Raw genomic sequence first — 22,894 nt, forward strand, 5'->3', positions numbered from 1 at the left:
ATCAGAGCGGAGAGCAGGAACTGGAGAGCCTGGTCCTCAAACTCTCCATCCTGAAGGATTTCCTGTCCGGCATCGAGAAGAAGGTGAGGGAACATGGGGGGGGAGGGGGACAATGACATCACGGGGGACATCTGGGGGGTGGTGAGACAGCTGCAGTCACCCCGAGGGGGATTCCTGGGGAGGGGGGATTCCACGGCCATATCGGGTGTCTGCTAAGGTGATCCCGTGCCCTGCTAACCTGACCACATATACTATATCTGTATATACCGGTATATCCTTCCCTGATTGGCTTGTACGGTTAGTGATGCCACATTCCAGCTGCCCGTACAGATGTCCTCGCCTGTTTCGCAGCCAGTTTTGCCATTTGATAAAGGTGCCCAGTAACAGTACATTTTTTAGTGAACGATTATATCTTTGATCAGATTATTCAGATCAGGTTGTATGAAAACAGAGAAGCTGACGGGCCCAATCAATTCTGTACAATCGCATTGTCAATCGTTTTCTTGAAGAAGTTGGTTTCTTAAAGGATACTAGAGCTGGAAGATTTATTAAAAACAGGGTGAAGAGGCACGCGGTCCTCATGCCCTCCGCTCCTCCCGTTCACCTCTGTCCCCCTCCTTTGTCACCTAAATTACCACTGCAGCTCAGTCCTGGTCCTGGTAGTAGACGCCTTGCGCACAATGATGACATCATGCAGCATTTGCAAGCACAGAGCGCTCCAGGAGAACGGGGCACGAGGACAGCAGGTAATACAGGCCTCCTCCCCCCATCTTTAATAATTCTTTCTGCTCTGGTATCCTTTAAAGTGTCCATTAAAGATCCAGTATCCTGAACGATTGACCATCCAATCTGATTGATCAAAGCGCCCATCTGAACCCACCAACCAGACCAAGAAAATTGATCAGAAATCCAGATTGACGGAACGATGAATAGAGCAATCGTTCTTCATTGATCGGCACCATTAATAGTACCTGATCCGATGGATTGTACGGTCGATCACTCGAGAGATTGTACTGTTAATGGTGGGAATACACCATGAGATTTTTTGGCAGAAAAATGGTTTGATAGGTAATTTTTAACAGGTCTGATCTGATTTTCGATCATTTTTCTGATCGATCTCTCATAGAATGGAAATCGATCTGAAAAACAATCGAAAAATTGATCTGATCTTAATTGATCAGATCAATTAAATACAATATTTTCTTTTAATTTGAATGATCTTCTCGAAAACACGATTGTTCTCTAAAAATTGTACCGTCAATGGGCGGCTCCGTAAAGCTGGCCCCCCTACAATCAGCACAAATAAAAATTCCATCATGTTTGGTTAGTGCTGCATTTGTGCCCATTTGTGCTGCAAAAATTTAAGAGAACTCGAGGCGGGGTTCTAATAATGAAATCCCCATACAGAGGCTGGGTCTGCCTATAGAGCCCAGCCTCTGTTGCTAATCAGATTCCCCCTAAGCCTCCCCTGCGCTCTGCGAGACCCCATTAATCACAGCCGCGCTGTGCGGGCTATGTTTACCTCCTCCTGTCAGTCTCGGCACTCCTCCCGCCTCCTGCATCGCTCCGGTCCCCGCACGCGTCCCTTCCCTCCAATCATCGGCGAGGGAAGGGACCTGGATCAGCAGGATAGCCAGGTACCTGGTATTGCTTAAAGTGAAATAAAAATGGCAGCCTCCATATCCCTCTCTCTTTAGTTGTTCTTTATGCTATGTCCTTTAAATTGAGGGTTTGCTGGGTCTGATTCTGAGGATGGGTGAGTCTAGGATGGGGACATGTCTTTATTGGATGTTATTTTTTACAAAGAAACCATTTTTTTCCATGCTTTTGACTTATTTCTTGTGCTAATCGTGTGTTTTTTGTTGCCAGGCACTGAAAGCGTTACAAGATATGAGTAACTCCGCCCAGTCCGCCCCCATCCCACAATCCTCTAGGAAGATGAAGAGTATACCGGTGCAGACCTTCGAGGTGAGGCTGTAATAAAACGTTGATGCCGGCTTCACACTGCAGATTGGTGGTGCGGCGGCTGCACCACACCGCCAACAGCCGGCCTTCAGTGATTACTGCATTAGCACGGGGTAATCTCTGTGTGACACCTGGCCAAACAGGAAGTGACGCTCACTTCCTGGTTAGCAATTGATGACGTGCGCGGAAGCATATTTCTAAAATACGCTTCGGCACATGCGCGATGCAGTAACTGCGGTGGGTTTTTTAAAAGTACGCGCGTGGCCATAGACTTACAAGACTTCCGGTCTGACGCAGATCACCGCAGGAGCCGCACGGTAACGTAGTTATTAAAGCTCGTTAGATAGGGCACTTCCGGTGCGTCGTACCACAACGTAGGGAGCAACATTAGGCTGTGGTGGGGGGCAATAAATTGACAGCTCCGCCTCAGTGTGAAAGGGCTCCAAAAGAATACTTTCAGTCCTACCTTCTCCCTCCCCCCCACCCTGCCTCAATAAAAATGGATACTTACCTCAGTAGGAGGAACCCTCCGGATGGTCTCCCTGATTTACCTCCGCCTCTTCTGTGCTGCGTGGGGAGCCTCTAAGACTTGTTTCCACTAGAGGGCAATCGCTGCATCTCCCTATATACTAGCTGTGGCTAGATACGCTCCGCCTCTGACACAGGAGACCTGATAGCGAGTCTCGGTTCTTCCTGTTCAGTAAACCAGCACCTATTCAGTGAGGAGTCCCTGGGCAAGACCCTCTAACACTCCTTCTGACTATAAAGTGTCCCCTAGTAGCTGCAGCTCTGGTGCTTTGAGTCCATGGCCATACTCTGCAGCTTGCTTGTGCACGATTGTCCTTGTGCTGCTGCACAGGAGCGAGCCATACTTTATGCTTGTGCGCCCGTGCTCTTACACTGAGGGGAGTGTGGAAGTGAAGAGGAAGAGGGTCTTGGCCAACAGAGCTGCATGAATTTGCATACAAAATTTGCATAATCCTGCATGAATTCTAAGTTATTTGCATCTCATTGACCATCCCTATCCATCACTAGACTAGTAGCAGCAGTAAAGTCTTGCCATTGACACGACCCTCGGGGGACACCTATATTCCGTGTGACGATATTCCACAGCAACGATTTTCTAAACCTCAAAAAAGTCCAAAATATGTATACTTGAAACCATGGCAACAGTATGATATTTTTGTAAAAGACTTCCCAGAGTTCATACTTGCAAAATGCCAGTGTGACTTTCTTTCTGTTCCGTGGAGTCTGCACAGAGCAGGACGTAACGTTTCAGTATTTCTGTGCACTGCAAAGTGGAGAAAGACTAGATTAAGAATAATGAACTTCACAATAATGAATTATAGTCCGTTTCCGTGGTGACGCTCCCTTGTCTCGGCAGGTGAAGCTGGATATGCTGGATCTCTCGAAGATCGTCAAGTCACAGAAGTACACGCTGAGCGTGGATGTGGATGGCGGGAAGCTGGTGGTGATGAAGAAGGTGAAAGACTCTCAGGAAGACTGGAATACCTTCACCCATGACAAAAGTAAGGTGGTCCGGCGACCCACATTCCTGACAACCATGTCCTCCTCCTCCTCCTTCCCCACTCCCTGCTCTCTGCTCCTATTCCCATCACTCCTTCTCTTCTTCATGTATCTTATCCTACAGTCACCATTCTCTTCTTCCTTATTTTCCTCCTCTTCTTCCTCTTTCATTGGCGTCAATTCACCAGAGGTTACCAACCTATTTATCTCTTGGGAGGTAATTTACCTCCTGTGATATCTCCAAATAGCAATTCTCCAGAAGTATAGGGGAAAATATCGACAGAGAGAAATGCAAGAGATAAATGTGAGATAAGTATGAGATAAATAAGTGATAGTTAGTAGTTAGTTTTTCTTCAAATCACAATTCACCAGGGAAGAAAGGGGGTGTGGCCATTTGTTATTTTTTCATCTCTTTATCCCCTGAATGAACCTGGAGATATCGTGGTTTGCACACAGCAGCTGCTGCTGTGGAAGATGGAGCCTTTTGAGCTTACTCTGTTAGGCCTGGTGCACACCAAAAAGCGCTAGCAGATCCGCAAAATGCTAGCAGATTTTGAAACGCTTTTTCTTCTTTTTCTGTAGCGTTTGAGCTAGCATTTTGCGGTTTTGTGAAGCATTCTTGATGTAGTAGATTTCATGTATTGTTACAGTAAAGCGGTTACTGAACAGCTACTGTAACAAAAACCGCCTGGAAAACCGCTCTGAAGTGCCGTTTTTCAGAGCGGTTTGCGTTTTTCCTATACTTAACATTGAGGCAGAAACGCCTCCGCAATCCAAAATCTGCAGCAGCCCGGGAGTATGCGTTTCTGCAGAACGCCTCCCGCTCTGGTGTGCACTAGGCCTTAGAGCTTGCTTCTATTATGAGGAGACGAAGGCGCAGGAGGAGGGTCTGTTTAATCGCCCCTCGTATTTTTCGTGAGAGAACAGTTCTTGATAATTTTACTGAGACAGAGGTGGTGAAGAAGTTCAGACTCACTCGTGATATGATTTATGATATGATCCGGCAGTAAAAGGCGGGAATACTCTGGTCACGTAGTGGTAAAACTCCGCCTCCTACCCACAATGCTTCACTTTCAAGCTTACAGAGAGGAAAAGTATCCCATGTAAATCATTAATACTGATTACCTAACTCTCTGCTTTCTCACACTTTCCTCATGCATATCTCTCCATTATCCCCTGCTATCGAACACTTTTCTCTCTGTCCTCTCTCACTGGTGAATTGACTCCAGAGTGTTAAAATACCTCATGAGATAAACTACCTACCTTTTTTCTCTTAGTAAATCCTCTCTGGTGAATTGATGCCATTCTCACCTATTTTCTCTGTCTCTGTCTAACCTCATCTTCTTCTTTATTCCTTCTCCAATTCTTTCATCTATTCTAGTTACTCTTCCTCCTTCTTTCCCTCTACATCTTCCTTCTCCCGGCTCTCTGCCTCTTCTTTCCTTTATCCCTATCTCTGCTTTTTCCTCTCTCCATCTCTCTGCCTCTTCATTTCTCTACCCCTTTGCCGTTTCCTCCTTCTACATCTTCCTCCCTTGTGCCTTTGCCTCTTTCTTCCTCTGTTTCCCTGCCTCTTCCTCCCTCTGTTGCCTGACCTTTTACTCCCCCATCATCCCTTTATCCCTCTGCCTCTTCCTCCCTCTATCGCTTTGCTTTTTCATTCCTCTATCCCTCTGCCTCTTCCTCCCATTTCCTCTTCCTCTCTCTATCCCTTGACCTCTTCCTTCCTCTATCTTTGCCTCTCCCTCCCTCAGTTGATTGGTCTTTTCCTCTCCCTAGCTCTTACTTCCTCTATCCCCCTGCTTCTTTCCTCCTCTATTCCTTATCCTCTTCCTCCCTCTATCTCTCTGCTTCTCCCTTCCCCTATCTCTAACTCTTCCTACCTATATCCCTCAGCATTTTCCTTCTTCTGCCTCTTCCTCCCTCTATCTCTCTGCCACTTCCTTCCTCTATCCCTCTGCCTCTTCCTTCCTCTATCGCTCTGCCTCTTCCTCCCTCTATCGCTCTGCCTCTTCCTTCCTCTATCGCTCTGCCTCTTCCTCTCTCTATCGCTCTGCCTCTTCCTTCCTCTATCCCTCTGCCTCTTCCTTACTCTATCGCTCTGCCTCTTCCTCCCTCTATCGCTCTGCCTCTTCCTTCCTCTATCGCTCTGCCTCTTCCTCTCTCTATCGCTCTGCCTCTTCCTTACTCTATCCCGCTGCCACTTCCTTCCTCTATCTCTCTGCCTCTTCCTATCTCTATCCCTCTGCCTCTTTCTCCCTCTATACCTCTGCCTCTTCCTTCCGCTATCCCTCTGCCTCTTCCTCCCTCTATCGCTCTGCCTCTTCCTTCCTCTATCCCTCCGCCTCTTCCTCCCTCTATCGCTCTGCCTCTTCCTTCCTCTATCCCTCCGCCTCTTCCTCCCTCTATCGCTCTGCCTCTTCCTTACTCTATCCCGCTGCCACTTCCTTCCTCTATCCCTCCTCCTCTTCCTCCCTCTATCGCTCTGCCCCTTCCTTCCTCTAGCTCTCTGCCTCTTCCTATCTCTATCCCCCTGCTTCTTTCCTCCTCTATTCCTTATCCTCTTCCTCCCTCTATCTCTCTGCTTCTCCCTTCCTCTATCTCTAACTCTTCCTACCTATATCCCTCAGCATTTTCCTTCCTCTGCCTCTTCCTTCCTCTATCTCTCTGCCTCTTCCTCCCTCTATCGCTCTGCCTCTTCCCTACTCTATCCCGTTGCCACTTTCTTCCTCTAGCTCTCTGCCTCTTCCTATCTCTATCCCTCTGCTTCTTTCTCCCTCTATACCTCTGCCTCTTCCTTACTCTATCGCTCTGCCTCTTCCTTCCTCTATCACTCTGCCACTTCCTTCCTCTATCGCTCTGCCTCTAGCTCTCTGCCTCTTCCTTACTCTATCCCTCTGCCTCTTTCTCCCTCTATACCTCCGCCTCTTCCTCCCCCTATCTCTCTGCCTCTTCCTTCCTCTATACCTCTGCCTCTTCCTCCCTCTATCCCTCTGCCTCTTCCTTCCTCTATCTCTCTGCCTCTTCCTTCCTCTATCTCTCTGCCACTTCCTTCCTCTATACCTCTGCCTCTTCCTCCCTCTATCCCTCTGCCTCTTCCTCCCTCTATCCCTCTGCTGCTCTCTCCCTCTATACCTCTGCCTCTTCCTTCCTCTATCCCTCTGCATCTTCTTTCCTCTATCCCTCTGCCTCTTCCTCCCTCCATCACTCTGCCACTTCCTCCCTCTATCTCTCTGCCTCTTCCTTCCTCTATCCCTCTGCCTCTTCCTCCCTCTATACCTCCGCCTCTTTCTCCCCCTATCTCTCTGCCTCTTCCTTCCTCTTTACCTCTGCCTCTTCCTTCCTCTATCCCTCTGCCTCTTCCTTCCTCTATCCCTCTGCCTCTTCCTTCCTCTATCTCTCTGCCACTTCCTTCCTCTATACCTCTGCCTCTTCCTAACTCTATCCCTCTGCCTCTTCCTCCCTCTATCCCTCTGCCTCTTCCTCCCTCTATCGCTCTGCCACTTTCTCCCTCTATCCCTCTGCCACTTCCTTTCTCTATCTCTCTGCCTCTTCCTATCTCTATCCCTCTGCTTCTTTCTCCCTCTATACCTCCGCCTCTTCCTCCCTCTATCCCGCTGCCACTTCCTCCCTCTATCCCTCTGCCTCTTCCTTCCGCTATCCCTCTGCTTCTTCCTCCCTCTATCGCTCTGCCTCTTCCTTCCTCTATCGCTCTGCCTCTTCCTTCCTCTATCGCTCTGCCTCTTCCTTCCTCTATCCCTCTGCCTCTTTCTCCCTCTATCCCTCTGCCTCTTCCTCCCTCTACCTCTTCCTCCCTCTATCGCTCTGCCTCTTCCTTCCTCTATCGCTCTGCCTCTTTCTTCCTCTATCCCTCTGCCTCTTCCTTCCTCTATCCCTCTGCCTCTTCCTTCCTCTATCCCTCTGCCTCTTCCTCCCTCTATCACTCTGCCTCTTCCTTACTCTATCGCTCTTCCTCCCTCTATCGCTCTGCCTCTTCCTCCCTCTATCACTCTGCCTCTTCCTTTCTCTATCTCTCTGCCACTTCCTTCCTCTATACCTCTGCCTCTTCCTCCCTCTATCCCTCTGCCTCTTCCTCCCTCTATCCCTCTGCCTCTTCCTCCCTCTATCGCTCTGCCACTTTCTCCCTCTATCCCTCTGCCACTTCCTTCCTCTATCTCTCTGCCTCTTCCTATCTCTATCCCTCTGCTTCTTTCTCCCTCTATACCTCCGCCTCTTCCTCCCTCTGTCCCGCTGCCACTTCCTCCCTCTATCCCTCTGCCTCTTCCTTCCGCTATCCCTCTGCTTCTTCCTCCCTCTATCGCTCTGCCTCTTCCTTCCTCTATCGCTCTGTCTCTTCCTTCCTCTATCGCTCTGCCTCTTCCTTCCTCTATCGCTCTGCCTCTTTCTCCCTCTATCCCTCTGCCTCTTCCTCCCTCTATCCCTCTGCCTCTTCCTCCCTCTATCGCTCTGCCTCTTCCTCCCTCTATCGCTCTGCCTCTTCCTTCCTCTATCACTTTGCCTCTTCCTTCCTCTATCCCTCTGCCTCTTCCTCCCTCTATCACTCTGCCTCTTCCTTACTCTATCGCTCTTCCTCCCTCTATCGCTCTGCCTCTTCCTCCCTCTATACCTCTGCCACTTCCTTCCTCTAGCTCTCTTCCTCCCTCTTCCTGTGCCTCTTCCTTCCTCTAGCTCCCTGCCTCTTCCTTCCTCTATCACTCTGCCTCTTCCTTCCTCTATCACTCTGCCTCTTCCTCCCTCTATCACTCTGCCTCTTCCTTCCTCTATCACTCTGCCTCTTCCTTCCTCTATCACTCTGCCACTTCCTTCCTCTATACCTCTGCCTCTTCCTTCCTCTATCCCTCTGCCTCTTCCTATCTCTATCCCTCTGCCTCTTCCTCCCTCTATACCTCTGCCTCTTCCTTCCTCTATCACTCTGCCTCTTCCTCCCTCTATCACTCTGCCTCTTCCTTCCTCTATCACTCTGCCTCTTCCTCCCTCTATCACTCTGCCTCTTTCTCCCTCTATACCTCTGCCACTTCCTTCCGCTATCCCTCCGCCTCTTCCTCCCTCTATCGCTCTGCCTCTTCCTTCCTCTATCCCTCCGCCTCTTCCTCCCTCTATCCCTCTGCCACTTCCTCCCTCTATCTCTCTGCCTCTTCCTCCCTCTATCCCTCTGCCTCTTCCTCCCTCTATCACTCTGCCTCTTCCTTCCTCTATCCCTCTGCCTCTTCCTTACTCTATCCCGCTGCCACTTCCTTCCTCTATCTCTCTGCCTCTTCCTATCTCTATCCCTCTGCCTCTTTCTCCCTCTATACCTCTGCCACTTCCTTCCGCTATCCCTCCGCCTCTTCCTCCCTCTATCGCTCTGCCTCTTCCTTCCTCTATCCCTCCGCCTCTTCCTCCCTCTATCCCTCTGCCTCTTCCTCCCTCTATACCTCTGCCTCTTCCTAACTCTATCCCTCTGCCTCTTCATCCCTCTATCCCTCTGCCTCTTCCTCCCTCTATCGCTCTGCCACTTTCTCCCTCTATCCCTCTGCCACTTCCTTCCTCTATCTCTCTGCCTCTTCCTATCTCTATCCCTCTGCTTCTTTCTCCCTCTATACCTCCGCCTCTTCCTCCCTCTGTCCCGCTGCCACTTCCTCCCTCTATCCCTCTGCCTCTTCCTTCCGCTATCCCTCTGCTTCTTCCTCCCTCTATCGCTCTGCCTCTTCCTTCCTCTATCGCTCTGCCTCTTCCTTCCTCTATCTCTCTGCCTCTTTCTCCCTCTATCCCTCTGCCTCTTACTCCCTCTATCCCTCTGCCTCTTCCTCCCTCTATCGCTCTGCCTCTTCCTCCCTCTATCGCTCTGCCTCTTCCTTCCTCTATCCCTCTGCCTCTTCCTTCCTCTATCCCTCTGCCTCTTCCTCCCTCTATCACTCTGCCTCTTCCTTACTCTATCGCTCTTCCTCCCTCTATCGCTCTGCCTCTTCCTCCCTCTATACTTCTGCCACTTCCTTCCTCTAGCTCTCTTCCTCCCTCTTCCTGTGCCTCTTCCTTCCTCTAGCTCCCTGCCTCTTCCTTCCTCTATCACTCTGCCTCTTCCTTCCTCTATCACTCTGCCTCTTCCTCCCTCTATCACTCTGCCTCTTCCTTCCTCTATCCCTCTGCCTCTTCCTCCCTCTATCACTCTGCCTCTTCCTTCCTCTATCACTCTGCCTCTTCCTTCCTCTATCACTCTGCCACTTCCTTCCTCTATACCTCTGCCTCTTCCTTCCTCTATCCCTCTGCCTCTTCCTATCTCTATCCCTCTGCCTCTTCCTTCCTCTATCGCTCTGCCTCTTCCTCCCTCTATACCTCTGCCTCTTCCTTCCTCTATCACTCTGCCTCTTCCTCCCTCTATCACTCTGCCTCTTCCTTCCTCTATCACTCTGCCTCTTCCTCCCTCTATCACTCTGCCTCTTTCTCCCTCTATACCTCTGCCACTTCCTTCCGCTATCCCTCCGCCTCTTCCTCCCTCTATCGCTCTGCCTCTTCCTTCCTCTATCCCTCCGCCTCTTCCTTCCTCTATCCCTCTGCCACTTCCTCCCTCTATCTCTCTGCCTCTTCCTCCCTCTATCCCTCTGCCTCTTCCTCCCTCTATCACTCTGCCTCTTCCTTCCTCTATCCCTCTGCCTCTTCATTACTCTATCCCGCTGCCACTTCCTTCCTCTATCTCTCTGCCTCTTCCTATCTCTATCCCTCTGCCTCTTTCTCCCTCTATACCTCTGCCACTTCCTTCCGCTATCCCTCCGCCTCTTCCTCCCTCTATCGCTCTGCCTCTTCCTTCCTCTATCCCTCCGCCTCTTCCTCCCTCTATCCCTCTTCCTCCCTCTATCCCTCTGCCTCTTCCTCCCTCTATCCCTCTGCCTCTTCCTCCCTCTATACCTCTGCCACTTCCTTTCTCTAGCTCTCTTCCTCCCTCTTCCTGTGCCTCTTCCTTCCTTCCTCTAGCTGTCTGCCTCTTCCTTCCTCTATCACTCTGCCTCTTCCTTACTCTATCCCGCTGCCACTTCCTTCCTCTATCTCTCTGCCTCTTCCTATCTCTATCCCTCTGCCTCTTTCTCACTCTATACCTCTGCCACTTCCTTCCGCTATCCCTCCGTCTCTTCCTCCCTCTATCGCTCTGCCTCTTCCTTCCTCTATCCCTCCGCCTCTTCCTCCCTCTATCCCTCTGCCTCTTCCTCCCTCTATCCCTCTGCCTCTTCCTCCCTCTATCCCTCTGCCTCTTCCTCCCTCTATACCTCTGCCACTTCCTCCCTCTATACCTCTGCCACTTCCTTCCTCTAGCTCTCTTCCTCCCTCTTCCTGTGCCTCTTCCTTCCACTAGCTCCCTGCCTCCTCCTTCCTCTATCACTCTGCCTCTTCCTCCCTCTATCACTCTGCCTCTTCCTTCCTCTATCCCTCTGCCTCTTCCTCCCTCTATCACTCTGCCTCTTCCTCCCTCTATCACTCTGCCTCTTCCTTCCTCTATCACTCTGCCTCTTCCTTCCTCTATACCTCTGCCTCTTCCTTCCTCTATACCTCTGCCTCTTCCTTCCTCTATCCCTCTGCCTCTTCCTATCTCTATCCCTCTGCCTCTTCCTTCCTCTATCGCTCTGCCTCTTCCTCCCTCTATACCTCTGCCTCTTCCTTCCTCTATCACTCTGCCTCTTCCTCCCTCTATCATTCTGCCTCTTCCTTCCTCTATCACTCTGCCTCTTCCTCCCTCTATCACTCTGCCTCTTTCTCCCTCTATACCTCTGCCACTTCCTTCCGCTATCCCTCCGCCTCTTCCTCCCTCTATCGCTCTGCCTCTTCCTTCCTCTATCCCTCCGCCTCTTCCTCCCTCTATCCCTCTGCCACTTCCTCCCTCTATCCCTCTGCCACTTCCTCCCTCTATCCCTCTGCCACTTCCTCCCTCTATCCCTCTGCCTCTTCCTTACTCTATCCCGCTGCCACTTCCTTCCTCTATCCCTCTGCCTCTTCCTATCTCTATCCCTCTGCCTCTTTCTCCCTCTATACCTCTGCCACTTCCTTCCGCTATCCCTCCGCCTCTTCCTCCCTCTATCGCTCTGCCTCTTCCTTCCTCTATCCCTCCGCCTCTTCCTCCCTCTATCCCTCTGCCTCTTCCTCCCTCTATCCCTCTGCCTCTTCCTCCCTCTATCCCTCTGCCTCTTCATCCCTCTATCCCTCTGCCTCTTCCTCCCTCTATACCTCTGCCACTTCCTTCCTCTAGCTCTCTTCCTCCCTCTTCCTGTGCCTCTTCCTTCCTCTAGCTCTCTGCCTCTTCCTTCCTCTATCACTCTGCCTCTTCCTTCCTCTATCACTCTGCCTCTTCCTCCCTCTATCACTCTGCCTCTTCCTTCCTCTATCCCTCTGCCTCTTCCTCCCTCTATCACTCTGCCTCTTCCTTCCTCTATCACTCTGCCTCTTCCTTCCTCTATCACTCTGCCACTTCCTTCCTCTATCCCTCTGCCTCTTCCTATCTCTATCCCTCTGCCTCTTCCTTCCTCTATCGCTCTGCCTCTTCCTCCCTCTATACCTCTGCCTCTTCCTTCCTCTATCACTCTGCCTCTTCCTCCCTCTATCACTCTGCCTCTTCCTTCCTCTATCACTCTGCCTCTTCCTCCCTCTATCACTCTGCCTCTTCCTCCCTCTATACCTCTGCCTCTTCCTTCCTCTATCACTCTGCCTCTTCCTTCCTCTATCACTCTGCCTCTTCCTTCCTCTATCACTCTGCCTCTTCCTCCCTCTATCACTTTGCCTCTTCCTCCCTCTCTGCCTCTTCCTTCCTCTATCCCTCTGCCTCTTCCTATCTCTATCCCTCTGCCTCTTCCTCCCTCTATCACTCTGCCTCTTCCTCCCTCTATCACTCTGCCTCTTCCTCCCTCTATCCTTCTGCCTCTTCCTTCCTCTATCACTCTGCCTCTTTCTTCCTCTATCCCTCTGCCTCTTCCTCCCTCTATCCCTCTGCCTCTTCCTCCCTCTATCCCTCTGCCTCTTCCTCCCTCTATCCCTCTGCCTCTTCCTCCCTCTATACCTCTGCTTCTTCCTCCCTCTATCCCTCTGCCTCTTCCTCCCTCTATCCCTCAGCCTCTTCCTCCCTCTATCCCTCTGCCTCTTCCTTCCTCTATCTCTCTGCCTCTTCCTTCCTCTATCCCTCTGCCTATTCCTCCCTCTATCCCTCTTCCTCTTTCTTCCTTTATCTCTCTGCCTCTTCCTTCCTTTATCCCTCTGCCTCTTCCTTCCTTTATCCCTCTGCCTCTTCCTCCCTCTATACCTCTGCCTCTTCCATCCTCTATCTCTCTGCCACTTCCTTCCTTTATCCCTCTGCCTCTTCCTCCCTCTATACCTCTGCCTCTTTCTCCCTCTATACCTCTGCCTCTTCCTCCCTCTATCACTCTGCCTCTTCCTTCCTATATCTCTCTGCCTCTTCTTTCCTCTATCTCTCTGCCACTTCCTTCCTCTATCTCTCTGCCTCTTCCTTCCTCTATCCCTCTGCCTCTTCCTCCCTCTATCCCTCTGCCTCTTTCTCCCTCTATCACTCTGCCTCTTCCTCCCTCTATCCCTCTGCCTCTTTCTCCCTCTATCGCTCTGCCACTTCCTCCCTCTATCCCTCTGCCACTTCCTCCCTCTATCCCTGTTAATCCCTCTCCATCTCTCCTCCCTCCATCGTTTTCCCCTTCAGCTGCTATTGTTATTCATATTGTTCTATTTATCGTCACTGGCACTGTTGTGTGGTTGGTGTGCACAGTAGGGTTGGGCAGGCTTATCTTTGACATGTATCAGGAATGTTGACCTGGCGGCGCTCCAGCTGTAGCTGACTGACAGTGTTTTCAGGACACATAAGCAGCAGGCTGACGCTTCTTTCCTTGTGTTGCGACACTCCAGATGGGGTTGGCTTTGAGATCTCAGCTCCAGAGATGCTGCAATCTTTACAATTCTCTCTGTTTTTATATGAAGGTGACCTAAAGCATTATCTGATATTAAATCAAGCCCTAAGAGTAGAGGAAGAAAACTTAGTTAACCAAGTAAAACAAACATTATTATATTTGGCCATGTAATTATTGGAAAAAAACATCCAATAAAGTCTCTGTGTTTGGCAAAAGTTAGTGAATGCTGCTCTAGGCATTTATGGTGCATGTTCATCAGTCCTAGATGTCAATTTTTAGCCCAGGCATGGGCAAACTTGGCCCTCCAGCTGTTAAGGAACTACAAATCCCACAATGCATTTGCCTTTATGAGTCATAACTGTGGCTGTCAGACTCCTGCAATGCATTGTGGGACTTGTAGTTCCGCAACAGCTGGAGGGCCAAGTTTACCCATGCCTGGTTTAGCCCATTCCTCCATACAGGACAGCTTCAGCTCTTGGATATTGTTGGGTTTTCTGACAAGAATTGTATTAGGTCTTCTCACAACATTTCAACTGGATTAAGGTCAGGACTTTGACTTGGCCACAGTAGAGCATTCACGTTTCAGAACATTCTTCTTGGACCATTCTTTGGTAGAATGAAGTCCGTGTTTGGAGTCATTGTGTTGCTGCATGACACACTGTCTCTTGAGATCCAACTCTAGTGCGTATTTTCCTTTAGAAGTCTGTGGAAAAGTACAGCATTCCTTGTTGGTGGCCATCCAGGCCCAGATGCAGAAAAAGAGGCACAAACCAAAAAACTCTGACCACCATGTTTCACAGATGGGATAAGATGAGATAAGATTCTTATGCTGGAATGCAGTGCTTTTTTTTTCTTCGAATGTAACACCCGTCTTTAAAGCCTAAAAGTCTTATTTCGTCTTCATCTATCCATAAAATATTCTTCCTGTATCCTGGTTTGTCCAAACGTTGTTTAGCAAACTGTAAATGGTCATTGGCTTTCTCCTGGTTGGCCTGCCAGACATGCCATGGCTGTTCAGTGTTCTGATAGTTAACTCATGAACATCGACATTCACCAATGTGAGATAGGCCTTCACTTGTTTAGAAGTTACCCTTACTTCCTTGTAACCTCTACATGTTGTATTCTGCCAGGAAAACCTTCATGGCTTCAATTTGCTTATCAGTGAGGTTTACTATATTCCCGACAAGCTACCGACAAGACAGAAGCTGTAATTTGCATGCCTGAAAATTACTGTAAAGGTGCCCATACATCAGGCGACTTGGAGGCCGATCGAATATCCAAATCGATTATTATAATCGAATTGGATTAAAATCGTTGCCGCCAAGTGCATGCCTGATTGACAAAGCGACCAATTTCGGGACAGAAATTCAATGCTTTGTCTATCACGCATGCTGCAAGATGTTAGTCCGAAGTTACTTGGTTGGGTGTGCGGCAGTATGGCGGCGATTTCTGAGCGACGAGACAACGAAACCCCCGCCGCAATGTATAAATGTGCCCGTGTGTATATTTATACGTTAGGTGTCCTGTTGCAGCCTCGGCGCGGTGTCTGTAACCTCCGGGCGGCTCTCCGTACACGCCACTGACGCATAACGTCTGACGTCAGACACTATGCACTGACATCAGACACTATGCGCCAGTAGCGCATACGGAATACCGCCCAGAGGTTCCCGGACACCACGTGGAGGCTACAACAGGACAGGTAATGTATAAATGCACATGGGGGGGGGGGGCGATTAATACATTGGGGGGGCGGCTCAGCCGATTCCCTGAAGATTTCGTACTGAAATTGGACGGGAATCGGCCTGTAGTGTATGGGCAGAATTGACAAGAGACAAATTTATCTTTAATCAGATTCGATTAGAGATAAATTTGTCTCTGGCGAATCTGCCCATAAACTTTAGGTCTCTGGGCACCTTTACTCTTTCAGGCAGCAAAATAAAACAAGTAAAAGAGCCTAGTCATTAATATGTTTGGCACTGTACACACACATGTTCATCTCATCATGTCACATGTCGCCTTGGGTACACTTCAACTAGGTTTTTTCTACTTTTAAGACTTGTCTAAAAATCGGCAGGTGTTTTAGGTCAAATTCATAAATAAAAAAAAAATAGACTATTTAAAAGGGTTGACAAACTTTTGAACACCTTTGTACATATTGGACACATCAACTCATCGTATGCAATAAGAGTCAGGCCCTTTATGAGTGACCAAAGATGTGAGCTGTCAGGACAACGCCGGCATCAGACTGAAAAGCACCTTAAAGTGGATCCAAATTAAAAATACAAGATTTCAGAAATGAAATCTATTTTCTAACTTATAATAATAAATAGCAGCCTTTTTTTCAGCTGCATGATGACAAATATAAAATATTTTACATTTATTGGAAGAACCCCTCCCTTCCTTTCATATTGCTGGGACAGAATCCGGCAGACTGGTGGAGGAGATAAAAAGCAAACAAAAACAAAACACAGGCTGCTACTGATGATGTAACAGGGGAGGTGATCTCAACTTGTGTGAGATTTCACGTAGACGACGCCCCTGTGAGGGAGGGTAGCTAATGACAAACACAACCATGATCTAAAACCTCCTACTAAGCTCAGAAGTAATGGCTGCCAACTGTATAACCCTAGTTATGAAAAGAGAAGGGTGAAGCATGCATTAAAATGCTCATAGGCTTGAAAGAGTGTTTATTTATCTTTGTATGTGTCAGAGTGGTGCAACTAAATATTTTGAATTAAAAAAATGTTTGGTTTGGGTCCGCTTTAAATACCGTCAGGGTGACAACAGATGGCTTTCATAGCACGTCACAGTCGTCTTATGATGTGTTTGTTGTAAAAACAAGGCAGCGCGAAATTAACTCTTACCTGATTTCAAATTCTCCTCCATGATCCAGCAAAAGCTATGACTCTAAATCCTGGAAATGCATTATTTTTAGGAAATAATACTGCCAACATATGATGTTAAAATAGTGATATTACCATTACTACAGCCTGCAGTCATGCAGCGTAACCACTCTTACAGTAAAGACCTCTTTCCTGAACTGATGGTAAAATCATTTTACACCAGCATGCTGCCCCTTTGCCAACATTAAATCAATCTATCCAGTTCATTATTATTATTAATACATTAATCTCTGCCATAATACAATTAGGGCAATGGCAATATTACTTCCTGTTCCATCCATCTGATCAGCAATATGGACCAAGTACTGAACCTTGTGGAACACCACTGCTAGGTTAGAATAGTTTGAAGTATACTCTGTTTACATATAACTACTAACTTATGTCCTTTAAACTGATTAATGTAAGTACAGAAGTTTTAGTTTCTCTGTAAGCAATCAGGACCATTCTCTACTTATGTTTACAAGTGAAACTTCTGTGTTGAGTTATTAAAGCAGACAAAATCAGTTTATAGCAGAATCTCTGTCACACAAGTCCTCTAATATGTGAGCTGAATACACATGGGCCAAGTACTGATCCTTGTGGCATACTGCTGCAGAAACTCATTTGGAATCAGGCCTGGATTTATATCACAGGAGCCTATAGGCACAGATGTCCTGGCACCTTAGACTTCTTCTATGAACTTGCGAATCCCCACCGAACCGCACTGCAAGTGTGCTGGCTGTCCCAGCTGTCACTTCTCCCTTATTTCCCTTGCCTGTCATAGGTAGCTACAGGTGTCTCTTAGTATTAGGTAGCCAGAAGTACCCTCAATATTAAGTAGCTAGAGGTGCCCCTGACTGAAGGGAGATATCTTCAGTGGAATGCAGAGAGCAGGGTGAGATACCTCTCATTTACACGTTCATTGGGACTCTGTATAAGGAAGAAGGGAGGGAGGCACCTTTCCATTATCAGGCGCCTGTAGACACATGCCTACATTGCCTCATGGTAAATCCGGCCATGTTTGGAATATACTCAGTGTATGCATCCCTTCTGCCTTCTACTCTGAAACCATTTTTTTTTACCCATGTACATACATGTACTTCATCTACAGTGGTGTGAAAAACTATTTGCCCCCTTCCTGATTTCTTATTCTTTTGCATGTTTGTCACACTTAAATGTTTCTGCTCATCAAAAACCGTTAACTATTAGTCAAAGATAACATAATTGAACACAAAATGCAGTTTTAAATGACGGTTTTTATTATTTAGTGAGAAAAAAAACTCCAAATCTACATGGCCCTGTGTGAAAAAGTGATTGCCCCCCTTGTTAAAAAATAACTTAACTGTGGTTTATCACACCTGAGTTCAATTTCTGTAGTCACCCCCAGGCCTGATTACTGCCACACCTGTTTCAGTCAAGAAATCACTTAAATAGGAGCTATCTGACACAGAGAAGTAGACCAAAAGCACCTCAAAAGCTAGACATCATGCCAAGATCCAAAGAAATTCAGGAACAAATGAGAACAAAAGTAATTGAGATCTATCAGTCTGGTAAAGGTTATAAAGCCATTTCTAAAGCTTTGGGACTCTAGCGAACCACAGTGAGAGCCATTATCCACAAATGCCAAAAACATGGAACAGTGATGAACCTTCCCAAGAGTGGCCGGCCAACCAAAATTACCCCAAGAGTGCAGAGAAAACTTATCCGAGAGGCCCCAAAAGACCCCAGGACAACATCTAAAGAACTGCAGGCCTCACTTGCCTCAATTAAGGTCAGTGTTCACGACTCCACCATAAGCAAGAGACTGGGCAAAAATGGTCTGCATGGCAGATATCCAAGGCGCAAACCACTTTTAAGCAAAAAGAACATTAAGACTCGTCTCAATTTTGCTAAAAAACATCTCAATGATTGCCAAGACTTTGGGGAAAATACCTTGTGGACCGACGAGACAAAAGTTGAACTTTTTGGAAGGTGCGTGTCCCGTTACATCTGGCGTAGAAGTAACACAGCATTTCAGCAAAAGAACATAATACCAACAGTAAAATATGGTGGTGGTAGTGTGATGGTCTGGGGTTGTTTTGCTGCTTCAGGACCTGGAAGGCTTGCTGTGATAGATGGAACCACGAATTCTACTGTCTACCAAAAAATCCTGAAGGAGAATGTCCGGCCATCTGTTCGTCAACTCAAGCTGAAGCGATCTTGGGTGCTGCAGCAGGACAATGACCCAAAACACACCAGCAAATCCACCTCTGAATGGCTGAAGAAAAACAAAATAAAGACTTTGGAGTGGCCTAGTCAAAGTCCTGACCTGAATCCTATTGAGATGTTGTAGCATGACCTTAAAAAGGCGGTTCATGCTAGAAAACCCTCAAATAAAGCTGAATTACAACAATTCTGCAAAGATGAGTGGGCCAAAATTCCTCCAGAGCGTTGTAAAAGACTCGTTGCAAGTTATCGTAAACACTTGATTGCAGTTATTGCTGCTAAGGGTGGCCCAACCAGTTATTAGGTTCAGGGGGCAATTTCTTTTTCACACAGGGCCATGTAGGTTTTGAGTTTTTTTTCTCACTAAATAATAAAAACCATCATTTAAAACTGCATTTTGTGTTCAATTATGTTATCTTTGACTAATTGTTAACGGTTTTTGATGAGTAGAAACATTTAAGTGTGACAAACATGCAAAAGAATAAGAAATCAGGAAGGGGGCAAATAGTTTTTCACACCACTGTATCTACCATACAATTTTATGCCAAGCTAGAATAGAGAAAGAATATTATGTCAAAAGTTACTTCGTCAACTTTGTAATTATATGATGTGTAAATATTTTTGTTATGGTAACATTCCTGTTCCATCCACCAGGCCATTATTAATTGGATTGAAAAGAGCTGGACCAAGTACTGATCCTTGTGGCACACCACTGCATTCGTTAACCAATTGAAAACATGCTCTTTATATACTATATTTTTCTATTATTTTATGTCATATCACCAGTTCTTCACACACATGCATACAATCTCGCCTCATCCTTGCATGGTAAACGTCCATACACTAGTAAGAAGGACAGTATTATATCAATTGTTTTTATGCTGTGGGGTTTGTTCTCTATATGTACCCCATTGATTTAAAACTATTTTACTTCAGTCCGACAGCTGATCAAGTCCCAACGAGTGCCGTCTAAGCTGGGCATCGTGTTTGAGAAAGAGAAGGATAAAACTCAACGGAAGGACTTCATATTTGCCAGCATTCGGGTAAGACCCACAAATGTGTCTCATCTCTCCTGGGCCCCTGTTAAGTTACTTCTTCTCAGGAGGTTTCTCAGAGGAGATGTTTTTAAACATTTAAAGTGTACCTGAGACTGGAGGATATAAAAATGTATGCATACCTGGGGCTTCCTCCAGCCCCCTCCGGCCAGATCGCTCCCACGCCGCCATCTCGGCTGCTTGCAGCTTCCGCAACTGGCCCCGGGGCCGGGAGTATTCTGCACTTGCGCAGTAGTCGCTTCCAGCTAATTATTAGCATATCATTGTTCTGTTCGGAGCCCCCCTTTATCTCTCCCTGTTGTGTCTCCTCCTCTCTGTAGAAGCGGGAAGCCTTCTGTCAGCTGCTGCAGCTCATGAAGAATAAACACTCCAATCAGGACGAGCCAGACATGATCTCCATCTTCATAGGGACGTGGAATATGGGTGAGTAGGGTCACAGTGCCCCAGTCATGTACGGGCGGGACATGGAATATGGGTGAGGGGGGGGGGGGAGTATGGGCGAGGGGGGGAATATGGGTGGGGGGGGGGGGTGTAAAGGAGGGGTATGGGTGAGGGGGGGGGGTATGGATGAGGGAGGGAATATGGGTGTGGGGGTATGAGTGAGGGAGGGGTATGGGTGAAGGGGGGGGGGGGTATGGATGAGGGGGGGAATATGGGTGGGGGGGTTATGGGTGAGGGGGGGCCACAGTTCTCCAGACATGCACTGCATTTCCACAGTGTACGGGCCTAGGTGTCATGTCTTCATCTGTTAATGTCTCTGTTAGAGAACAGCTCCCCCTAGTGTTTCATGTATTATCATCTGACAGAACAGCACAGGTAATCGCAGTCTGCTGCTCATCTTATGTACAACAGCGCCATCTGCTGTCCATTTATTATCATCTGACATAGCACAGCACAGGTAATCACAGTCCGTTGCTCATCTTATGTACAACAGCGCCATCTGCTGTCCATTTATCACAGTACATTAAAGGCACTGAAGTGACATACTGTACAGTAGAATGCACAAAATGATGGAAACCGCTACATTCCACAATGGATAGGCAGTGCTGGACCAGGGATAGCCAGTCCCCATGGCAGTGAGAAAACAATGGGAAGGGTCCGTGCAATGCCTCAGTTGATCATTTATTTCCGGACTGTATCGGATCCACAGCCTCACAGAGCACACAGCCGACATGTTCTGGACCTAACCTGGTCCTTAATCATAGCAGTTTTACAACTGCCAGACATCTGATTTAAAAAGATGGCAAGCAAGGCGGCTGACCCAAAAGCCGCAACACATGGGCAGAGAAGTCACATCTGATTGCTAACTCCTGTACTTGCCTTAAAGCGGAATATAACCCTGCATTTCAACTTTGCTCTAAAACATTATTTACAGCATATTATATGCAACCAGCATATTTTTTTTTTTACTAGACCAGCATTGGAAGGGTTACACAGAGCTTTAAAGTTCCTGGAGACAACTGCAGACGCATCCGAAGCTCAGATAGTTACATTTTGTTTACATAAATGTATCTAAGTGTTGAATGTGACTCACTCTCTCTGACTGTGCAGGAGCTGGAGGACAGCCAAAGAGTGTGTAACATTTCTCACTTGTTACATTCTATTTAGTTAAATGTATCTATCTGAACTTCTGCCTATCTCTCCACGGAACTTTAAACCTCTGTGTTTAACCCTTCCAATGCTGGTCTAGTAAAAAGAAAAATGCTGGTTGCATATAATATGCTGTAAATAATGTTTTGGAGCATAGTTGAAATGCAGGGTTATATTCCACTTTAATTGCGTAATGTATACAGCAGACATAAAAAGACAAACGTAATAAAACAAATGGAGTTTAAAAAAAGGAGCAGCCGGCAAAAAGGTGCGCAGAGAGTATAAGCAAAAGAGGAAAAAGGAAGAAGAGAAAAGTATGGTAACCTAGAAAAATAGTTGCGGGGGATGATATGGAAAAGAGAGGTCCTATGGATTTTTCGCTAGGGGACCAGAGCCCCACAAGGTCTCAATGCCAGAGGGGACTCAGCATTGGTCACTTGATACCTTTTTTCAGTCTAGCTTTTCTCCTGGTTTTCTCTTCTTCGCTTTTCTTCTTTTCCTTATACTCTTTGCGCTCATAGAGCAGAGCTCAAATCTATGAATTATTGACTATTTTAATCTCTTTCCTGCTCTCAGAAACCATTTACTGAAAAGAAAGTGTTTTATGGCTGTAATTACTTATCAGTGAGGGTTATGCTATAGTCTGACCCGGTCCTGACCAGGGCAGAAACTGTCACTCGCATACCAGATGTTTAACTCTTTCAGGCAGAGAAAGAAAACAGGAACACAGCATAGTTATTTGTGTACTTGGTACTGTAGATACCCATGTCTATCTCGTCATGTCACATGTCACTTCGGTTGTCCTTTAAGACCTCTTTTCCACGAGCAGTTGATAGGCAGTGCAATGCCTCTCAAACTCTCACAACTGCCTGCTGCTGCTGTGCAACTGCTTGGTGCTGCCTGGTAACTGCTCACTGCTGCCTGGTAACTGCTTGTTGCTGCCTGGTAACTGCTCACTGCTGCCTGGTAACTGCTTGTTGCTGCCTGGTAACTGCTCACTGCTGCGTGGTAACTGCTTGTTGCTGCCTGGTAACTGCTCACTGCTGCCTGGTAACTGCTCACTGCTGCCTGGTAACTGCTTGTTGCTGCCTGGTAACTGCTCACTGCTGCCTGGTAACTGCTGCCTGGTAACTGCTCACTGCTGCCTGGTAACTGCTCACTGCTGCCTGGTAACTGATTGTGGAAAAGTGGCCTAAGGCCTCTTTTCCATGGTCTGTTGAGCTGTGTGCTCAGCAAGCAGTTACCAGGCAGCAGGGAGCAGTTACCAGGCAGCAGGGAGCAGTTACCAGGAAGCAGGGAGCAGTTACCAGGCAGCAGTGAGCAGTTACCAGGCAGCAACGAGCAGTTACCAGGCAGTTGTGAGAGTTTGAGAGGCATTTCACTGCCTATCAACAGTCCGTGGAAAAGAGGCCTCAATCCGATGTTTGGCTGTTGTAAAACTGATGAAGATTAAGGATCAGGTTAGGTCAGAAACATGTTAGCTGTGTGTTCTGTGATGCTGTGATTGGATATGTCCAGAAATAAATGATCAACAGAGGCATTGTGCAGACCCTTCCCATTGTTTATAGTAGAATGCAGTAAATTATTCAGGATACCCCCACTTATGTGGTAATTTTCTTGGTTTCAGCATCAGAAGCACCCCCTATAGCTATAGATTGATGTATATTGCTCTGTAATCCCTCCCTCCCAGTGATGTCACAGCCTAGGCTGTTTAGCTATGCTTAGTTCTCCTCCTAGAGCATTCTGGGAGACCAGGCATATTTTACCTACATGATGGTGG

At 47.6% G+C, this 22,894-nt stretch overlaps 1 protein-coding gene across 2 annotated transcripts in view; it reads left to right on the plus strand.

Moving 5' to 3' along the window:
- INPPL1 (inositol polyphosphate phosphatase like 1) overlaps positions 1 to 22,894 on the plus strand; it is a 142,626-nt gene that overhangs the window by 75,774 nt on the left and 43,958 nt on the right. For both annotated transcript variants that reach the window (XM_068266559.1, XM_068266558.1), the window contains exons 7-11: positions 1 to 83; positions 1,870 to 1,968; positions 3,350 to 3,494; positions 19,406 to 19,512; positions 19,845 to 19,947. The exon at positions 1 to 83 is cut by the window's left edge and continues 7 nt beyond it. In XM_068266559.1, the coding sequence (XP_068122660.1) occupies positions 1 to 83; positions 1,870 to 1,968; positions 3,350 to 3,494; positions 19,406 to 19,512; positions 19,845 to 19,947 (537 nt within the window). The remainder of the gene's footprint in view (positions 84 to 1,869; positions 1,969 to 3,349; positions 3,495 to 19,405; positions 19,513 to 19,844; positions 19,948 to 22,894) is intronic.

Source organism: Hyperolius riggenbachi, chromosome 2, assembly GCF_040937935.1.
Source record: "Hyperolius riggenbachi isolate aHypRig1 chromosome 2, aHypRig1.pri, whole genome shotgun sequence".
Lineage (NCBI taxonomy): Eukaryota > Metazoa > Chordata > Amphibia > Anura > Hyperoliidae > Hyperolius > Hyperolius riggenbachi.